This window comes from Peromyscus californicus, unplaced genomic scaffold, assembly GCF_007827085.1.
Source record: "Peromyscus californicus insignis strain IS unplaced genomic scaffold, ASM782708v3 Scaffold_6__1_contigs__length_162567912, whole genome shotgun sequence".
Classification (NCBI taxonomy): domain Eukaryota; kingdom Metazoa; phylum Chordata; class Mammalia; order Rodentia; family Cricetidae; genus Peromyscus; species Peromyscus californicus.
Genome location: NW_026294584.1, coordinates 148740466 through 148763193, shown reverse-complemented (window position 1 = coordinate 148763193; position 22728 = coordinate 148740466). Strand labels below are relative to the sequence as shown.

At 38.7% G+C, this 22728-nt stretch overlaps 1 protein-coding gene across 2 annotated transcripts in view; it reads right to left on the bottom strand.

The window, feature by feature from the left end:
* Atf7ip (activating transcription factor 7 interacting protein) overlaps positions 1-21454 on the bottom strand; it is an 89946-nt gene extending 68492 nt beyond the window's left edge. Inside the window, exon 1 of one of the 2 annotated variants that reach the window (XM_052719601.1) lies at positions 21298-21454. Coding sequence is in view for 1 of the 2 variants with exons in the window: in XM_052719600.1 (XP_052575560.1) it covers positions 7510-7526 (17 nt within the window). In the remaining variant the exon portion in view is untranslated. Of the gene's footprint in view, positions 1-7509; positions 7914-21297 lie in introns of those variants that run through there. The other variant, XM_052719600.1, reaches the window with a different exon arrangement.
* Positions 21455-22728: the final 1274 nt, after the last annotated feature.

The following is a 22728-nucleotide window of genomic DNA, read 5'->3' as shown; positions in this document are numbered from 1 at the left end:
CATCCCAGCAGATGAAATGACAGCAAAAACAATGTAACTTCAGGATTAACCATAACTTCATACTGGACGGGAGTGGGGGGCACAGGTCTGAACACCAAGCACTAGTTAAGTATCACATTCATCATAAAGCCTCAAGAACTGAAAAGTAGAAATTATCCAGGTTTTATAGTATCTTAGTCACCGTTCTATTACTATGAAGAGATATCATGACCAAAGAAACTCTTATGAACTACTATTTATCTCCATGAGCATTAGACTTAGTTCCACTAATTCGTTGTGCTTTTCTCCTCAAACTGTACATTTTGTATCTCTCTTTGTCTAACTTGCTCCATTTCATACTAGATCTGTATAAGAGTGGCCACTAATAATCACACAACCCAGTTAATATTAAGCTGTCCTGAAATCTCCTCTGCAAGGGTCATTTATCCAAAACTTCAATTTAGCCTCAGGCAGATTTTTTCAGCCAGGGGCAGAAAGCAGCCACATTCTTTGCCAAAATCTCACAAGAATGGTCTCTAGACCACTTACTAATACTCTTCCCCTCTGAAACCTCTGAAGTCCAGCATCACAATCTAGATTGCTCTCAGCACCATTGTCTTCCAGGCTCCCACTAGTACGGCCCATTAAACACTGCATAAAGCATTTAACCACTTTCCTAATCTAAAGTCCCAAAGTCTTCCATATTCCTCCAACAAGGACCATAGTCAGGCCTGTCACAACAACACCCTACTCCCTGGTATCAACTTCTGTCTTAGTCACTGTTTTACTGCTGTGAAGAGACACAGTGACCAAAGCAACTCCTAAAAAAGAAAGCATTTAATTGGGGGCTTGCTTAAAGTTTCAGAAGTTTAGTCCATTAGCATCATGGTGAGAAGCAGGCATGGCAGGCATGGTGCTAGAGAAGTAACTAAGAGCTACTTCCTGATTCACAAGCAGAGAGGAGAGGAGAGAAGCGGGCGGGACAGAGAGATAGACAAGACAGAAACACACACACACACACACACACACAAACACACACACACACACAGGGCTTGGCATGAGCTTTTGAAACCTCAAAGTCCACCTACCTCTCCTCTCCTCTCTTCCTCCAACAAGGCCACACTTACTAATCCTTTCAAATAGTTCCATTCTCTGGTGGCTGAAAATTCATCAACTATATGAACTAATGGGGACATTCTTATTCAAACTACCACATACAGTCTTTTTAATTTATTTACATTTGAACCCAGGTTGGCCTTTAACTATGTAGCAAAGGTTCTCAACCTGTGGGTTGTGACCCCTCTAGGGGTCAACAAACTCTTTCACAGGGGTCACATATTAGATATTTATGATTCATAGTAGCAAAATTACAGTCATGAAGTAGCAATGAAAGCAATTTTGTGGTTGGGAGTCACTATAACATGAGGGACTGTATTAAGGGGGTCACAGCCTCAGGAAGGTTGAGAGCCACTGGGCTAGATCCTCCTACCTCAACTGCCCAAAGGCTGGGGTCAGAGGTGTGACTCTGACTCCAGTCTCTACTTTTTCAGGGGTCTCCTCTCCCTCCTTGCACTTGGTTAAGCATCCAACTTTGAGTTTGGTCCAGCATAAAACATGGTGTAAATAATAAGCACTTAGTATTACTTTAATATCAAATGAGCTCATTAATCACTTGCAGTAGATTAATCAATAACAGCTCAACATTCCTGCTACTGGAAGTGCCAAAAACAGAAGGATGGAGAGCTAACTCACAGCTTCTTAAGCCAATCACAGCAGACGACTGACATTTTAGTTCCAATACACTAGTGGATAGATATTTTTGTAATGTACAATAAAAAGAACTGCCTGAGAAGACATTAAAATAAAATGAACTTAACAATTGGCAAAAATCAGTTGCATAAAATTTTATCCCACTGATAAAAAATGTCTAGACCCTCTCACTTACAGCTTGTATGTTATGGTGAACCAAGACTGGACCCTATAACAAACAGTCCTTGCACAGAGCTCTTACCTACTCTACCAGGAAAGCCAGGATTCTTACCTGATAATTTTTAAGACAGTCTTGCTAAGTTGTCTAAACTAGCCCTCAGACTTAAGACTCCTCTTACTCCAGACAGCTAACATGTACTTTCTAATTCTTTAATCATCTCTACTGGTCCAAGAATGGCACAAAGAGATAAAATGAGAACAACAACCTGAACAATAATAAACAGCACTAGCAGAAAGGACCTCTCCTGACATCTTTGTAGTGCTTCCCACTCTGATGCATCAACTTCATGTCCCACAAAGTAGCACTGCCAATCAGAACTCTTCACAGGCTGCATCTGGCTTACTTCCGAGGGGATGACAGATATCCTCAGGAAACTCAGAACTCTTCGGACAACTCTCAAATTCAATCCCTCCTCATTAAATTCACACTCTTGCGGTAGTCAACTAATGCGGTTCTCTGTAGTTCCAAAAACAAACTATAGTGAATCAACAACCACCACCAAACAAACAAAAACCCACTTTGTGAAAGTTCTAACCTGCACTATTTAGGTTATCTGAACAGTAGTTCTGTTTTCTCCCCAGTCACTTTCTTTGGGCAGTGTGGGAATAGAGAAAAGCAGGGAAGTCTATCTCCTGTACAAGTCAGCCACCTTTTCCTTCTTTACTAGTTTCACTTTTCGCTTGAAATCTGGTTCCAAGAGAGTATTTTCCTTGAGTTAACTGTCATTTTATGAATGTCGAGAAGCTGCTAGGCATGGTGGCATATGCCTGTAATCCAGCTCTCAGCAGGTTGAGGCAGGAAGAGTTTGGACCAGCCTGGGCTACACAGTAAGAAGATCAATCCCCCCTCCAAAAAAAATAAAGCTGGACTGACATTCTGGAAAACCTGTATTCAAATTCTCACCAGCCAGAAAGGTAATTTACCAGTTCATGCACCAGCAAATCAATTTTCACAGCTGACGCAGTACTGTTAATAAATGTAAAGAGAGGCATTTTCAAAGTTAAGTTTATATTGGCTTTCCAATATTATCTGTGCAAGAAAAGTATTTTATCAGAAAATATTTTCTTTTTTTTTTTTTTTTGGTTTTTCGAGACAGGGTTTTTCTGTGTAGCTTTGCGCCTCTCCTGGAACTCACTTGGTAGCCCAGGCTGGCCTCGAACTCACAGAGATCCGCCTGGCTCTGCCTCCGGAGTGCTGGGATTAAAGGCGTGCGCCACCACCGCCCGGCTCAGAAAATATTTTCAACTAAGAAAACTTCCTACTAGAAAACTCATAAAGTGTTAAAATTGTTCAATATTTGGTAGAAACTTTTGACAAAATGTTACTTTATACTTTTGTGCAGCAAGTGGTATATCAATTTAATGTTTTCTTACTCTATGCCACCAAGACTGGTTGGCGCCGATGATGTCTTTAACATAAGTGACACCATTAACAAACAGAAGAAAACCTCAAGGTCCCTTTATACATTTCTAGTTGAGTATTTTAATCTTCTCCCTCTGACTCTTAAGCTGGTGACACTAAATCTATTAGGTACCACAGTACTCTAACACTGGGGGAAAAAAAGAACAGAGATTGGAGAGATGGCTCAGTGGTTAAGAGCACTGGCTGCTCTTCCAGAGGACCCAGGGTCAACTCCTAGCACCCACATGGCAGCTAACAACCATCTTTAACTCCAGGTCCAGGGGAAACAATGTCCTCTTCTGGCATCTGTGAGCACTGCACACATACGATGTACAGACATACACGTAGGCAAAACACCCATACACATTAAATAAAAATAAACCTCAAAAAATTTTAATTAGAAAAAACATGCTATCAAAGGTATCACATTTTGTAAAGAATACACTTCTTTTACATATGTTAGGTCTCCCTAGGTTGGGTAGAGTACGCTAAATTTTATTTATGTTTATTTTCTTCTGTGTTAGAAACTGTATTTTAGATATTTTAAGCTATCAACACTCCCACTAATTGAGTACAAAAAGGATTATAAGGGAACTCCTGGGAGAAGCAAAATAATAAATAATGAAGAGGATGGAGTGTCTGAGAGACCTGTCTACTCAAAGTATATTACTGGGAAGAAATACAGGCATACCATTACCCCATCTAACATTTAAGAGGCAAGACGTGGACTTTTAGTAAAATTTCATGTTAGATGTTCACTAGAAAAATGGGCAGTAGTTCACGGATAAAAATAAGTCTAACAGCTGTCACTGTGGCCACTGAAAGAAAACTGTTCCTAAGGTCCTCCTTTGCACCTGAAGCACAGCAAACACTAGGCCCTGAATTCAAGTCATCTTTTGGAGAGCTATTTTTCTTACAATATATTTGGAAGACTCAGCCAGACTACAACTGAACCATTTATCCTACACTTCCAATTCTGTAATAACAACATTCGATTCAGACTTTACTTACAAATGTACTGCATCACGGATTATATAAGAAAATATAAGAAATTCCCCATCCTTTCCTAAGATACGCTGATCTAGTGACACATGACAGACAAGGTGTGTGACATTTGAGAATAATAAACTAAAGAAACAGAGTGAGCAAGTTAGATCAGAAAAAGAAAGCCAAAAGGGTACTTATATTTAAGTGTGGAATCTTGAGTCAATGAACTTTCTACCACCCTGACATTTCCTTTTGAGAATTATACTAATTTTTTAGAAACAGCTTATGAAAAGGGGTAAACAATAAGGAGGAGAAAAAAGAATAGATAATATATGGCCTCAAGAAATCAGTTCCCAGCCAGGCGGTGGTGGCGCACGCCTTTAATCCCAGCACTTGGGAGGCAGAGGCAGGTGGATCACCGTGAGTTCGAGGCCAGTCTGGTCTATAGAGTGAATTCCAGGACAGCCAGGGCTACATACAAAGAAACCCTGTCTCAAAAAACCAAAAGAAAAGAATTCAGTTCCCAGAATATGTATCATGCCCCCAATTATCCAGCATAATGTCTAATCTGTAACTCATCACAGAAAATTTGAAAACTGCCACCAACCCAAAATAATCCAAACTCTTTATGTTTATAAGCTATAAAAATGGAAAACGGCAACAAAAAAAATTAGCAATAATAGCCCAAGTAACGACAGAATTTAGAATTTCCCCATGCAAAACTGGTAAGTATGAGAGTAAATTCTACACTCAGCAACAGAAGGCAAAAAATGTGAATGCCAACATAAACTGCTCAATAATTTCAACCTAATCAGTTTTCCTCCACATTAAAGACCAAGTGGCTATCTTCTACAATTTTTTTCAAACCTACATTTAAGTACTGTACTCTCCCCTCCCCCCATCCTTCCACCAAGACACTGAACTTCTACTCAGACAGGAGGAGGAGTGACCGAGGCTGGAGCAGTTCATTCTCCCGTCATGCTGCTGAGCACGACCTTACACAAAGGAGGAGCAGACTCTCCAACACATACCAATTTTTCTTGTTTCTGTTGTTGGGGCAAATTCACATGACTGGATAATTTATATAAATTATTCAAATTATGATGAGTCATCATTTTAGTTGAGATTAGATTACAAAAAAAAAAGCTACCTATTTTATTTTTTAAAAAAATATGGCCGGGCGGTGGTGGCGCACGCCTTTAATCCCAGCACTCCGGAGGCAGAGCCAGGCGGATCTCTGTGAGTTCGAGGCCAGCCTGGGCTACCAAGTGAGTTCCAGGAGAGGCGCAAAGCTACACAGAGAAACCCTGTCTCGAAAAACCAAAAAAAAAAAAAAAATTACCAAGAGGAGGTACAAATTTAAGTTTGTGACAGGGCAGCAATTTTCAACTATTAAGTAGCAGATCTAATGTTCTAGTCTAAACCTTTAAGAAAATCAAAAAAGGAAAAAAGGTAGATGCATTCAAGGATACATTTCAAACAGAATCCCATAGTGCAGTAGAGGCTGAGTTCTACAAATACATGAGCTAGATCTGGACACTAAGATAAACTTCTCAAGGTCCCATGTGATCTCATTTCAAAGTTTTGTTATAGATAATAGCTTATGTATTAAATACAATTATGACAAGTAAATTTTATAAATCCATACTATAAAATAAGTATAAAATAAAACTCAATGTGTAACCTTTTAATGTGTTGGGGCCTCCCCTAAGAATTTAATTTGCAAAAATTTAATTTGCTGTTTTAAAAGTTATTCTAGGGCCAGACATGGTGGTACTTGCCTATGATTCTGGGGGGCTGAAGCAGGAGGATTCCAAGTTCAAGGCTGGCCCAAGCTACATAACAAATGTTCAAAGGCCAGCTCGTATCACGAGATCCTTTTTAAAAAAGTCAATGTGTGTGTGTGTGGGGGGGGGGGGGGGGTTGTCAAAAAGAGTAAAAACTTAAAAAATGGAAAATAAAAGCCCCTCTATTCAGAATATTCAGAACTAACTGTTCTCTATTGTATTAGTCAAGAATATATTTAAAATATTCTATTGTCACAGTTACAGGAGTATACCATACCATTCAGAAAATAATTTAGTAACTACTAACAACTTAAGAGCCGCTTAAAATGTAATTATTCTCCTACCTGAATGATGTGATTAAATTCCATTCAATCTTTTGGGAATACATGGCAGCATGTATGCCTGTGAGCCTAGCACTGGAGGGGGCAGAGGCTGGAGGTCAGGAGCCCAAGGCAAGCCCTAGCTATTTAGCAAGCTAGAGGCAACACCGGACCACACTGAGACCATGTCTCGAAAAAGAAAGAAAAAATTATTCTCCTAACTTGCTAGGTAACCATGAAATTGTATGCTACAGTAGTTCAGCAAACATTTCTGCTTTATAATGATAAAAAACCTTCTTTAAATTTACAATCCCTTTAAATGTTAAGTTTTAAATGTACATAATAATGTCAGTTAATAAAACATTATTTATTCCAGTTCTCTAGTTATCAGTCTGCATTAAATTTTAAAAAGAAAAAGGTATGAGGTGTATATGTAAAATTACTCTGAAATTTAAAATCTTAATTCCAATGTCAATTCAAACAAAATATAAGAAAAAAGTGAGACACTATAAATATATATATATTAATTATAAAATAAAAAAGGCAACATGTGAGAAAGCACTGAAGCATATAATAGAAAATGGAAAGACAATATTTTTTCTATGATTTATATAGCAAATTCGCATTCTTTTTATAAAGCTACCAAACAATAACTCATTTTTTAAAAGCAGAAAATCATATTCTTTCCAAACAAAGCTGATTTATGACTTCTTAAAAAATACTCAATTAATATATTGTTTGAATTTCTGCAAATATCTAATGAATTAAGTATCCAATACACAAGAAGTATTAAGTTACTCCTGTGTTAGAAAAGCACTACTGTGGTGATCCAATGTTCTGGCGAGGACAACAAAATGGTGAGAAATCACAGGAATTTAACCTTTGACCTCACCATTCTAATATACTGTTTCTGTAATATAGGTTTACAGCTCTTAGAAAACATTTCAACTTCTTCACAAGCAAATTCTCTTTCCTATACAAAGCTGGTTATATTCAAATGTTTTCTAATTGTAATGTGTAAAGATAAAAGCTTACTGGTTCTTACCTCAGCTCCTGGTGCATGTGACAAGTCTCTTCACTGCATAGTTGCTGCTAAGCAGCCTCACAGATTGGGTTAGCAGCCATTTTGAGACAGCTGCACAGTCTCAGTTGCACAAAAGTGTAATTAAGATGGCTGCAATGTGCACTCAAGAACTCACACAGTGAAAACTCAGCCATGTAGCAAAGAAAGCCCCTCCCACTTTGTCAGCCTGCAGGAAACTGAACACAAACAGCTAATGCATATACTGCAACAAACAATGCAGCTACTTAGCACATAGAAAAAGAAAACAGAAGGCAACAAGCCAGTTTTGCAACAAAATGCCTGTGAATCCGGTCTTGCAACAGTTTGGGCACATTCCGATCCAAACAACTTGAAATCCATGCCACGTATTAGCAGTAACAGAGATAGAGCCAGATCACACAGAGCAAACACTAGGGAATTCGCCTGAAAGAAAGCCTCCATTTCAGTCCAGAAAAAAAGGGGAAGGAAAGTCAAACCCCTCAAACCCAGCTCAAGACCCTTATTTATTTTCTTACTTTTTCTTTTTTACCTTTAATATAATACATCCATCAAAAGAAGAGTGTCAAATTTGTTTAATCTTATATTCATTTGATCAAGTTAATTTTAATTTTAAAAGCTAATTAAAAATTTCCCCACAGAATCTAAGCTTCAGAAGTGCTCAATCCAGCAGAATGGTTAGAGTTTACAATCACATTTTTCAATTTTAACAATAGTGTCTTAAAACTAAGGTGGCAACAAAGGTTAATTTAGTAATTTCTCATAAAATCAAACATTTCTTCTTTTTGTAGTCCAAGTGTCACAAATACGTTCTCAGGTGACAGAACTCATCACTTTAACACTAGGAAAAAGTCCATGAAGAATGTAGATTCTCTGGGAAGGACAAAGAGAGGACCCAAGGGCACGAGCCAGTCTGGAAGAGGGACTCAGCCAACTCTGAGACCCGGGCAGCAGGAGTGGGGACACTCCGGACACTCCGGCTGCAGCAGCAGCAGCAGCAGCAGAACAGGCGGAAGGCAGGAAAGCAGGACAGAGCCAGGCATACAAAGGACCTCTTCTGCTTCCGTCCCCATCAGCCATGGAGTTAGCTTCTGACATTCTTTGGATACAGTCCTCGAGTTAGTTTCCTGTGCTGTCTGTCTAAATGCTGGTACGCATTACAACCCTTTAAGGGTAGAAGAGAGGTGACAGAAATACAACTAGAGGACAGCTGGCCTCATGAGACCACAAATCATGAGGTTCATTCTCTCATTCTATTTCTCCATAGATTTGAAATATTCCATAAAATTCTTCTAATTACTCGGCCTTGAAAGAAGTCTTTATCCAATTTTCCATAAGATGGACTGGATAATATCTTTGAAAACTGCCTTAAGTGCAGAAAACAAGAGAAACATTACACATGATCCAAGCTATATCAAATTACAGCCTGGGGCTCAAGCTTGGGCCTTCAGTATGCTAAGGAAGTGCTCCATACCACTGAAATACACCGCCAACCCTTGTTTTGTAGTTTATTTATTTATTTATTTAATTTATTTTGCAATACAATTCAGTTCTACATATCAGCCACAGATTCCCTTGTTCTCCCCCCTCCCGTCCCCCTCACCTTCCCCCCAACCCCCCCCCCCCATTCCCATCTCCTCCAGGGCAAAGCCTTCCCCACAGACTGAGGTCAACCTGGTAGACTCAGTCCAGGTAGGTCTAGTCCCCTCCTCCCAGGCCGAGCCAAGATTGTTTGGTTTTGTAGTTTTTGAGACAGTGTCCTACTATGTAACCAAAACTCTATTCCCTGTATGCTCAAGCTGCCCTCAGACTTGCAATCCTCCTGAACCTATCCCTAGAATGCTAGGATTATAGGTGTTTGTGCCACCATACCTGGCCGAGCCATAACATCTCTTAGGGTATTGTGGCTGAGGGTGGCTTCATCTATTCAGTAAAAGCAAGATGTTAGTAAACTGAAATGTTTGGAATAGACATGATTACTGTAAAACTGGGATGTAAGTCTAATGGAGTCAGGCATTACAAATAACCAAAGTATAGCTATCTGGTAAATTTTAGATGCTTTCTCAATTGTTACTCTGCTCCTAATGGCAGGTTTTATCACCAATTTGTGATAACTAAAACAGGCTCAGAGATTAAATAACAGTTAAAAATTAATAAAAGCTGAATGAAATATAACTCAGACTACACTCAGCTTCAATGTGTAGAGCTTCACCCAACCCTTTCAGACCTTGGATCTCTTGGTCGGATAAAAACAGGAAAGGAAAATGAAGGCTGTTACAGTAACTGGTGTCACTGTCCACATCTTTCATTATGTGTCTCAAAAAAACAGCCTCGTTCACCAGATAAATTCTAGACTGGATTCACGTTTATGTTTGCTTGAGACAGAGTCCCACTCTTTAGGCCTAGATTAGCCTTAAATTTATGTCATTCCTCCTGCCTCAGCCTTCCAAAGTCCTGGAAGAAGAGGCATGGGCCAGAACACCCACCATTCATTAACTATCACTCACAGTCCTCTCCTTAACCCGCTTTCTCCTTACTATGTCCATCATCTACCCCTGGAATAACTGCTCTCAAGATCTTCCATTCCTATCTTTGCTGCATTCACCACACTTCAATACTTCTCTCTTCTAGATCATGTAAGATTAGAAACTGCATCTGCTCGTCTCCCATTCTGTTTAATAGTATAAAACTCTCTCAACAGACAGTAAGTTGAGATTCTCATTATTTTGTTTCTGACACTCAGGAAATCTCAGGAAAGTGTGCATTTTCTGGTAGGGTCTCTTTTCTCCCTAATTTTCTCCTACAAGACTGCAGTTCAGAGTCCAATGTAGTAAAGATGCCTTTTGTAGAGTACATTCCAGTTTTTAGGGGTTTGACGGGGACTGCTGTTTGCACACAATAGCTGAGCTCTGAAACAGCTAAAGAAGTAGATTGTTTGCTTTTGTTTCAACCTTATTATTATTATTACATGTGTGCACACACGCGCACACACACACACACACACACACACACACACAGAATGCACATATGGGAACACACATGCACACTGCTCAGACAGCAGAGGACAACATGGCAGGAGTTGGTTCTCTCCTTCCACAGTGAATTTCAGGGACAGAACTCAGGTCAGGCTTGTGCAGCACCCTGAGCCATCTTCCAGGCTGGTTTTGTTTCTTAATTAGAATATAATGTAACAGATTTCATTATAACATTTCCACATATAACTTAATTATTTGTTTTAAAATTCTGTTAATATTTCTAAGTCCAACACAGATATAACTTAATGTCATAAATTACCTTTTAGGAAATTTTAGATAAGATCATTTATAAGAAGCCACATCATTTATTTGAAAAAAAAATAAATGATTTGGAAAAAAACATTTTAACATTAGGTAAATAGTTCTATGATAATCTCACATTTAATCTCCTCCAATGAGAAACTAGCATGCTTTGGAACATTCTTCTCAATCATCATTACAATGAAGCAGCCATATCCTACGCTCCCAGGATGCCTCGGAATGCCAGTCTAATGCATTTGTAAATGATAAAGTCATGTCGCAATGTCAGAGTCTAGACATCCCTGAGAATAAGTGTTACACTCACCACCTTTTATGTCCAGAGAATATAATCATTTGCCAAGAATTACAAAAGTAGTAATGAGGGAGGGAATTAAAAGAATTCACTTGAGTCAACTACTGTATTTTTTTGTTTACCACATTAGTGGAATAACAATGCATGTGTAAATTATTGAAAACTACTTAAAGTCTTACTGTGTTTTGGTAGACTGTTCCATTTACTTAGTTATGGCACACTACACAAATTATTGTTAATGTCATATCTGGGGGGGGGTGAAAGGAACATAAAAGGATACTAAGGTACAAACTAGATCTTCACTAGCTTTTCTGGGTTCTACCTCAAAAAGGGTAACTTTTTCTTTTCTCTGTTTTACTTCTTAGATTACTGGCCAATTCCTAAACTTGCTTGCCCTTTTCTGGACACCCTGACCCTCCCTTGCAACAATTACAGAACTCCACAGCTCAGTCTGCTTGCTTTCTGGAACTGCAACTCCAAAGGCATGCATCTCCCCCCTCGTCTCCTTGGAGGCAACTTGGGGGGGGGGGGTCTTTGGCCACCAAGCTTGACAACCTGTGTTTAAACCCTGGGACCCACATAGTAGAAGGTGAGAATCAATTCCCTCAAGTATTTCTATGACCTCCACATGCAAAGAAATGCATGATCCACCCTACAAAACAGAATAAACTTGTAATTTTTAAAAAAATTAAGATACAAACTGAAAACACCTCACTTCTCCACATCTCATTAAGTCTAGATGCCCTTATCAAACACAGTCCAGTGAACAGGAGCTTTCCATAAACATAGCAAAGGTCTGAAAATAAGATTCCCCAATTAAAATGATAGTTCAAGGGTCAGCAATGTAGTTTTGTAAGAGGGCTTGTGTAGCTTTTACAAGGTGTTGGATTCCAACCCCAGCAACAACAAAAGTTTAAATCTATCTAAATTTAGATATTTCAATTGACATTTATCTACCACATCATATTATGCAGTAAGCCCAGAAAAAGAAACCCAACTAAGCCTTTAACATGGAAGACAGAAAGCAAAAGCCAAAAATACTGAGCAAATCATTATGCATCAAGAAGAAAACTTCAAAACCTATTATTATATGGAGGAAAAAGTTGCACTTTTAAGACCAGAACAGAATAGTATAGGCAGGAAATGAAAAAGAAGTTAATATAAGAAATAAAAAAATTCAATAAAACTATCTGATGAAATTGAAGAAAACTGCTTCAGCAGAAGACAATTTATAGAAAGAAAATGGGAGTTAGAATATATATGTAAATTATCAATACAAAATTATCTATACAAAAAAATCTATATAAAAATTCAAAATGAAAGAGCAGAATGGCAAAAGATCTCACCAATGAAATCATTGAAGAAAGTGCTCCAGGATATGGTTCACCAGTGAGTACCTGCTTCCTATGTACAATCTTTCATTGCAAAACAAAGGAAAATTACTTCAGATTAGAGTTCTATACCCAGCCAAACTATCAATCAAACATTAAAATACTGAATGATATTTTTCTGATATAAATTATCTTTAAAAAACAAAAACATCTCATATATCCTGTCTAAAAAGGAAATAGTACATATAGTTTCCTCCTCCTCAGAGACAAAGTCAACCAAAATAATGGCATATGGAAAACAAGGGTCCTAAAAGGAAGCCTCCATAATAGTGAACAGAAGCATTAAGATTACAGCTGCATACAAGAGAGGCCAAAGAGGCAGTTGCAGGGGTGGGGCAGCCTGGGAAAGTCACCAGTCAGCAGTACCATGGCGGGAACCGCAGCCCGGGAATCTCCCAGGCCTTCATCCATTAACTGATGGAAGCAGATGCAGCAAAGCATCCACAGCCAAGCACCAGGCCAAGCTCTGGGAGTCCAGTTGAAGAGAAGGAAGAGGGATTATATGATCAAGAGGGGGTGGGGGGGGGGGGGCAAGATCATGATGAGGAAATCTGAAGAGACAACTGAACCAAGTTCGTGGGAACTCACAAACTTTAGACCGACAGCTGTGGGACCAGACTAGGCCCCTCGGCATACGGGAGACAGTTGTGTAGCTTCGTCTGTTTGAGGGGCCCCTGGCAGTGGGATCAGGATCTATCCCTGGTGCATGAGCTGGCTTTTTGGAGCCCATTACCTATGGTGGGATGCCTTGCTCAGCCTTGTGGAGTGGGGAGGGGCTTGGTCCTGCCTCAACTGAATGTACCAGGCTTTGCTGATTCCCCATGGGAGGTCTTACCCTTTTGGAGGGGATGAGGGTGTGGAGTGGGGTGATGAGAGGGGGAATCTGTGGTTGGTATATAAAATGAATTAAAATTTTCTTAAAAAAAAAAGAGAAGTCAAAGAGAGTCATTGTGACATAAAGGAGTTATTACCCTCATGAATCAACATCTGGATCTAGGAATTAGGTCAGGACTTTTCATGGCAGTATTAATACAAAGCAGACAACTTTGTGAAAGCAGTATTTAATATTGATAAATTTATTCAGAAAGTCCTTACAGATAAGCTAAATTATCAGAGACATTTTAAGAGTAGCTCTGTAGAAAAAATACTGCTCAAAGTGATTAAACACTGCATAAGGTATGATGCTTTGTTGTTGTTGTTGTTTTAATTATATTTATTTATTTAGGATGGGGGCAGAAGCTACAGGTTGTGTGTGGAGGTCAGAGGGCAACCTGCAAGGACTCAATTCTTTCCTTCCACTTTGTGAGTCCCAGGAATTGAACTCAGGTGATAATGCTTGGCAGCAATCAGCTTTACCCACTGGGCTACATCACAGACCATCTTACTTTTTATAAATTAGTGTGTATGTTTTCAGTAAGAGGCTTACATTGGTCACACAGTGGTGAACAGTTACCTTCAATGACAATATGCTTTCTGGACCAGCAAGACAGCTTAGCAATGGGACGTGCCACAAAGACAAGACCTGAGTTCGATCCCCAGAATTCAACATGACAGGAGAGAACCTTCTTGAAAGTTGTTCTGACTTCCACGTGCTCCGCGTGCGCACGCACATACTTTTTTTTTTTTAATTTTAATTAAATACTCTACTTTCCTATGTGTAACCATAACTACACTCAAGTGTGACATTTAAAAACAGACCTCACGTTTAGTATGACAGCGAACAAGGAAAATCTATCAAGAAGAAACCAATTTACTATCTCTTCTGCAAGTCATATATTCCGAGCTTCAATAAAACAAAGAACGCACAAATTCCTAACCGTCCACATGATTCTCAATCATGTATTTATCAACAGCTGGTAAAGTCTAACACTTCATAAAGTATCTGGCCAGAAGTGGATATCTCATTAGAACTAAGTAAATTTCTAAATGTCTGGCACAGTAGCACATGCCTGTAATCCCAGCATGTGGGAGATAAAGGCAGGGGGGATCAGGAGTTCAAGATCACCCTCCATTCTCCCCCATGTAATGTGGGTCAGCTTAACCTATATGAGAACTCATTTCAAATTATCAAAAAGTAAAAAGAAATCAGAAAACTCAGTAAACACGCAATAGTTAAATCTATGTCTTATGGTCGGGGCCTGCTTAGAAGTGCAGATATGAAAGAAACAGGATTATTTTCTTTTGCCTCAAGAATCACTATCCAGCCTGGTATGGTAGCTCTCAGCATGGAAGGCTGAAGCAGGAAGACTGCTGTGAGTTAGTCAGCCTGGGCTACAGTATGAGCGCCTGCCACAAAAACAAACTAAATTGCACTCAGCTTCAAGCTCCCAAGAACCAAAACTGGAAGGCAGTGAGTTACCAAGCTAAACCTGCCTTAGTTTTGGTTGAGCATGTCCAGCAAGTCTATAACTGGGAGGAAAGGTGAGTGGACAAAAGGCAAGCTCTGCGCCCTGAGCTTTTGTAAACAGTGGAGGAGATGGGGTAATCCTGCATGGATCCAGTCCCTAAAATACATTACTCCATCCCTAACTTTGGTAATGACAACTAGATGCTGTTGAAATCAATGTGAGCATCTCTACAAATAAGATTACTATTGGAAAAAAATCTGCTTGTCCAACATGAAGAGGTGCACTGTAAATCTAGTGACCTTAATAATCATGTGGTTTATTTAGTTTTTATTTAATCAGTCCAAAAACCAGATTCACACACACAAATTTGCAAATAATTTTTCTAAATGTTTAGATTTGTTATTAGAGTATATTATCAAATAATTTTTTCTAAATTACTTTTCAAATACATTTAAATTCTAGCTGTAGTGTCATTATTGTCCATAAAGATTCTTAAAATTTATTACGTGTGTCTATGATGTGTGTGGAGTGACAACATGCCACAACACACATATATAGGTCAGATAACAACTTGGAGTCAGTTAACTCCATCCAACTTTAAGTGGAATAATAATACACAAATAATTGCATCCTTCCATCTTGTCTTCAAATCTTTACATGTATTTTTTTCTTTTTTCTCCAGAGTTGTATTTTAGGATCTTAGGTGAGCAAAGGTAGAGAAAATGAAGCATGAGGGTGAACTTGTAGCCAGCCTGAGCTATCCCATAACCTTATCTCAAGAAAATAAACAGAGCCTGCCCTTTCATCCCAGCCCTCAGAAGGCAGGGAGAACGGCTCTCTGAGAATTTAAAGCTAACCTGGGCTACACCTAACAAGTTCCAGGCCAGCCAGGACTACACATTAAGATTATCTCAAATACAAAACAGCATCAACAACAACAAAACAAAACAAAAACCGAAAGAAAAACAATAAACAGAAGAGATCAGCGGATGCAGCTCAACTGGCAGAGAGAGTGCTTGCCTCACAGGCAAGCAGCCCTGTGTTCCAGCTCCAGGACACCATGGCACAGGCCTGTGACACCAGCACTTGGAAGGGGAAAGGAGAGAGGGCAGGGCGAGAGAAAAGAAAGGAAAAAAGAAGGGAGAAGAAATGAACAGAAGAAAATAAAGCAGGGGAGAAAGGAAAAAAAATAAAAGAATAAAATGATAAATTTTTGTTTCTAACACTTCAACGGTGACTCTCCTGTTGAGAAGCCAACCTTTGTGTACCTGCTCCTACTCACAAGCCCTTCTAGGGCACCTCTGTCACAGGTTAAGGAAACAAATGCTATAATCCACCAGAAAGCGACAATTTCTCATCCAAGGTCGAAAGTAACATAAAAAAAGCAAAATACCTAAATTTTTCTAAGTAAATTTCCTTGAAAAAGACCCAAAAACAGACAGGATTAAATGCCTAACAAAATTATCTTAATGCTTAGTATCTGTTTCCTAGGTTTATTTTCACCAAGCCAGGAAGATTTTACTGTGAGTTAGTTCTCTTGATTTCTCTTCTTCTTTTCATGCCTCCACATGTTTAATAAAATAATATCTGGGCAATAACCAGACTTTCAATATTAAAAACATAAAAAGTAAAATGTCACTATTATTTAAGTACTAATATATGAGGCAGCACTTGGGAGACAAAGACAGGAGGATCTCTGTGAGTTTGAGTCCAAACAACATAAAGAAATTTAATGAATGAATGATATACAAAGTAGGGAGAGTATTAACAATTTAATGAATGAATGGTATACAAAGTAGGGAGAACATAACAATTTGATGCTACCAAGAAAAGTAAAATTGTGTTTATATTTATTATGGGTGAAGGTTTGTTCCATCCTGGCCAAACATTGAGCTACATAACTTTTCAAAATTCCACCAATCAAAATAATAACAACAATGGTTTCAGGTAAAATCCTTTCTTTTGAAACCTACTTTCGAGCCTCTGACTTCCAACTGGCTTACTTTCTTATCAACATGTCCCAAAGCACAGAAACTTAGCCTTATGCCCTCTCGTAATCCATCCCTCTGACTATCACCACCCAGAAAACACTAAAATGAAATCTTATTGAAAGATCATGGGGATCATAAGTTTTCCCAACCTTTCCTAAAAACAGTCCATTTTAGGAGTCTAGAAGTATACCCTATTCATGATTTTTAAGACTATGATTTAAAAATTCCTCAAATAAACTTACTGTATATAATTCTAGACAAAGAGTATTACTGTTTTAATTTAATGAAAAGAATCTAATGTTCATCTACAAAACCACACATTAGCTAATACAACTGTGAAAACACGTTGTGGGTACTGCAATTAAATAGTATACAGCATTATTAAATATATTCATATAGTATTTTATATAGCATCTGGCTATATAGTGTCTGGCCCTACAACGCCTTGCTAACTATGAGGACCTTTGTTCCAGCCCCAGTACCCACGTGAGAATGTGGAATGTAGTTGTAACCCCACTACTGCAAAGTTCAAACAGGAGGATGCCCAGACAGTCTACTAGCCAGACAGTCTAGTCTAATTGGTGAGCTCCAATCTAATGAGAGACCCTCTCTCCAAGGAGACAGATAACACTCCAGTGTCTGTGAGCACACACACACACACACACACACACACACACACACACACACACACAATTTTAAAAATCAATGAAAAGAGAGCTGGAGAAATGAAGGACCTGAGTTCAAATCCCAGAGCCCAAGGAAAGAAAAGCAGACATGACAGCACATGTATCTGTAATCCCAGAGCTCTCACGGGAAGAGACAGAAGGATGCCCAGACACTCACAGGTCACCTAGCCTGGTGTACACAATGCAAAGCAATTAAGATATCCCGCCCCAAACAAAGTAGGTAACAAGGACAGGCACCTGAGCCTGTCCTCTAATCCTACTTCCTCACAGACACCAAGGCAGGAGTATACTCATACTCACATAAACAAAGACACAAGTATATGCATGCACATCATACACAAAAATATTATTTTTAAATCATCATAAAGTTCTAGAAGAAAATGAAATGGATAAATTCATCTCGCAACAGGTAATACTTTGTCTGCAGAGAGGAAGAGGCAAGTGGATCCCTGTGAGTTCCAGGACAGTCTGATCAACATAGTGAGTTCCAGAACAGCCTGGGGCAGGCTGCACAGTGAAACCCTTACTTAAATTAAACAAACAAACAAACAAATAAGGCACTGTATTTCACTAAATAGAAACAAACAAACAAAAAAACTCAAGACATAAAACCAAAAGCAATTTGAAAGGTTAAAAAATAAGGAAAACCAGCGACACTAAGTTGCCCTAGCTGTTGCTGACCAGCAGAAAGGACATCAACATCCATAATGAACACACACACACCTGAAAATATTTCCGTTCATTTCACAGAAAAAAAATCAACTTCACCACTTCAAGTAAGTAAATACCGTATATTCAACCCATCTAATTGGTGGCAGTGTGAGAAATCTTCTGGAAAAACAAAACAAAACAAAAAATTGGTCTATTTTGTAAATTACTATGCTGTCAAAGCCCTTAAAAATAGTAATATTTGTGTTTGTTTTGTTTTGTTTTTCGAGACAGCATTTCTCTGTGTTGTCTTGGAACTCAGGTCCAAGGCCAGCCTGAGCTGTATCTGATAAGCTGAGGGAGGAGAAGAAAAAGAACAGAGTAACAAAATGATTGGGGGTGCTGAAGAGGAGCTTAGTAAGCTATCCTCAACTCGTTAAATACAAATAATCTCCAGACTTTTGAAAACATTTGAGCGAGGCACAATAGAGTGCTTTTAATCCCAGCAGAACCAGGTAGAGCTGAGATTTTAGAGGCCAGCCTAGTATACACAGCAAAGTCTAGTCTGGCCTGGGTTACATAAGGAGACTTTCTCTCCCTAAATGAAAAAAATAAATTAATTATATCTGATAATTGAGATTTTCATAACACAGTATTGTGTAATTATTTTAAAAATAAATTTTATAAAACTAAAATGGGAAGATATTCATAATATAACACAAAGTTAAAAGAGCAGGAACTGTGCTGGGGTGGGGGGTGTAGCTGAACATTAAGAGTAGCTGAGGCCCTGGGTTTGATCCACAGCACCACCAAAAGGGAAAAAAAATTAAATTAAAAATTAACTGATAAGTATTTATAGGCTGATACACCAGGGCAAAAATGGAGTCACAAAAATCACCAGAACAGTTCAGAGGGCTTATTCCTAACGATTGACTGAATACTTTCTAAATCTTCTATAATGTGTAAGTTTAAAATATTTAAACATACTTAGCACAAATTCAAATAATTTTTAAAAAGTAAAATTTTAATTTTATAACTTAATCATTCCAATCTGTTTCTTCTAAACTATATACTTAAAATTTATAAGACTACAATGATTTTTAAATAACTCCAGTAATCACTCATACTTGAGGAACCTAGTTCTTATCTATTAGGTAAACACTGTACACATAAACATATGCAGGGCATAGGTCAAAGCTTTCTTCCATCACCACCCAACTAAAATTTCAGAATTCACCTATTTCTGACAAAACACTAAAGAACTAACCATTGACATTCAGACAATCCATAATTTTAGTAAATTTAAAATCACATTTACCTTCTAAGAAGTATGATAGCAAAACTGTCCCCTCAATATTGAAATTTTGTATTATATTCTTTCAGTACCTCTTATGATCTCCAATATTAACCTAAGACACAACCATCTGTGTATTCAAACAAAAAATATAAATTTAAATATATAAGCCAAAATAATAGGAGTACAAATACGGGGTGAGCCACCGCAGAAGCAGGGACGTCTCAGGAATGGAAAACCGCCTTAATCCAGTGTACAAGACAACAGAGCTTCACGAACCACATCAGACCCAATTTAGAGCTGTTGGGGGGACACTCTTTACTATCCCTCCATTCTATGCCATGTCACATCATTTCAAAAAACAGAAAACAAACAAAAAAACCAGTCATCCAAAAGTGCTCCTTTCAACTATTTCTAAGAGTATACAAGAGTAAAACCTTATTTCTAAGAGTATATTTCAGGTAATAAAGATATCCCAAAATCAACCAATATTCTATGCAATCGCACTTCTTCATTTGACAACACACTGGTTCAAACGAGTTACATAATCAACCAAGAAAGCAACTGTATATATGAATAACAGATGAAGTTTATGAAGCCATTTACAAATTTTTAGACTAGTAAGAAACAAGTGGCAGAATAAGAAAACCATACTAAGTCATATGTGTCTTGACCCAATTGTGCCATATAAAGTTTAAATTTAGTGGCATTAGTATTTTAAAGAAATCAGTAGCAAACCAGATATTTTAAGAAACTAAAACCAGAATATATACAGCTAAAAAAATTTAAACAAGTGTACATCATACACACATACTACAGTGCACATATTTCTTTTTAAAATTCAAAATTTTTCAATTGATTCACTTCAATTCATAAAGGCCTCAATGTAATTTGGAATATTTTGAAGAATTCTTCATCACAAAAAGGTATCAGGTATAACTTCTACGTCATCATAAAATGATGAGAAAACAAGTTCATTAGTTTTTTTAGCAATCATATAACTGAAGAAATAACAGAATTAAAAACATGCAAGATTGAAGTGCTTTAACAAACTGTCCAATATTAAAACTTCATTGATTTGGAATATTTCTAAAAATATTTCTTAAAAAAAAAACAAAAACCTGAGGATATTGAGATTTCAAATTAACTAACTTGAACATTCTTTTCTTGTTCTTCTCTCAAACTAACATTTCAAAGAATAAAATCATTTCTATTTTGTAAACGTTGCACATCCAAAAGCGAACTGGTAAAAACAGGGTTAAAAGTTATTTACAAAAGTGCAGTGAAGTACATGCACTTCCCCTGAGAACACCACTAGGTGCCGATCTTATCTCCCTAAATAGCACACGAATCCAGAAATACCTAACTAAACGCGAAATTATAATCGAGAACCACAAGAGGCAATTTGTACACAAAAAGAAGTCTGCAGCCTGGAATCAGAGAATTAAAGGATTTTAAGGTCGGCTAAGTGTAAGACATGAGAGGAACGTTTTCCTCGGAAAATGTGAGAAAAGAAAGGTATCGAGATGAAACCCCCTCGAGAATGAGAAAAATTAAATCTAGAACCCAAATGGCGTCCAACAAGAACATTAGATCTTGAAAATGAATATTGCGCTTGCGCAGCCACCGCCCGGCCAGCTGCTCAACTGCAGCTAGAGCCCGACCCCAAACGATCACGTGCTCCCATGCAGCGCCCGCCCGCAGCTTCGCAACCGCGCAGGCGCAAACTCAACTCCCGCAGCCGCCATAATGCGGTCTTGACTCTTCCGAAATACAATAGTCATTTCGCCGACTGTAGTTACAACAGCCCCTGACAGTCGCATATACCTTCAGGGGCGGGAGGTGAGGGACAGGGACCCGAGTTCCTTCCTACACAGCCGTCCCGCGCAGCCGTCCCGGACGCTGCCGCCTCAGCCGTGCGCTCCACTCCGCCGCCTCCGCAGATTCAAAAACAAACCCGCTTCTCCCCTGCACGCGCCGGGGCCGTTATGCAAATAGGTGGGGGCGGAGCTCCGCGAGCGCACTGGGTACTCCGCCCACTCTTCCATCGGCCAATGAACGCACGCGGTGCCTATTCGCCATGCAAATCTCCCGGTTTTTTATTTGAATGAGGGACTTTGGCCACGCCTCCTGCCTTGAAAATGAGAACCGTGTGCGGTGGTGGCGCTGCCGGCTTTTCTATCGCTCCCGGAGGTAATTTTTTTTCGGTTGGCTCCCCCACACACACACACCTCCGAGGTATTTTTTTGCGTGGAGATTCCTCAGTGAGCACCCTCCGTGAAACTTGAGAGAGGAAGTAGGTGAGTGTTTAAAAAGCGGATTTTCCACAAAGTCTAGAATCCTAGAGTAGGATTTATTCAACATTTTTTTTATTTCAATTTTTACCTTTTTTTGTTTTGTTGGGTCAGATTCATACAATTTAGCACAGTCTAGCCTTGTAAGTAGCTATGTAGCCCACACTGATCAGGAATTCGAAATCATTCAGTTCTCAAGTGTTGGTTACAGTATCATTTATTTTTAAATTCACCAAATGAGTTGTATTAATCGTCAGGATATGGAGAAAAAAAACCAAAACCTCCTTTTTTCAGATAATCTGTAACAGAGCAAGCACTACCAATCATACCTTCACACTTCATACCATAAATTCACTTATCTGAAATAGTGATATAATAACAGATAAACAAATTGAGAGAACTAGAATGTAGAAAAGAATCAAATTGTGTTTTTAACAAACCAGGAAGAGCCAGAAAAATAGTAGATGGAAAGATTGACCACTATTTAATTAATTAAATGTAATTTCTCCTTCAAAGTACTTAATAGTAACTTAAGCAATCACTGTGTTCCAGAACTATGTTGTGACTGTCAGTGCTGAGGAAATCTAGACTCTCATAGCCAGCTGTAGTAGCTCATGGGTGGAATCCCATTGGCACTCCGGAGGTTGGGTGGGGCAGTACCTTATCCCGGAAGGAACAAGGACCATGTGCTTCCGGATCATCCTGGGCTTGAGACTGTCTCCAGAAAAGCATTAATTATTGCCCTGTACTTAACAGTTTAACAAGGACGTTAAACAGGCAAACCCGAAGAATTTTAAATTCAAGAAACAAATGTAGTACAATATCCAGAATCTTTCTGGTGCCAGGCCTGTCACGTGCTAGGCAAGTGTTTTACTACTGAGTGATGGCAGCAACCCAAAAAGGCCAGAACCATGGGGTGAACCCAGAACCCTCACCACTAAGCTTACTTAACCCATGCCCTGTA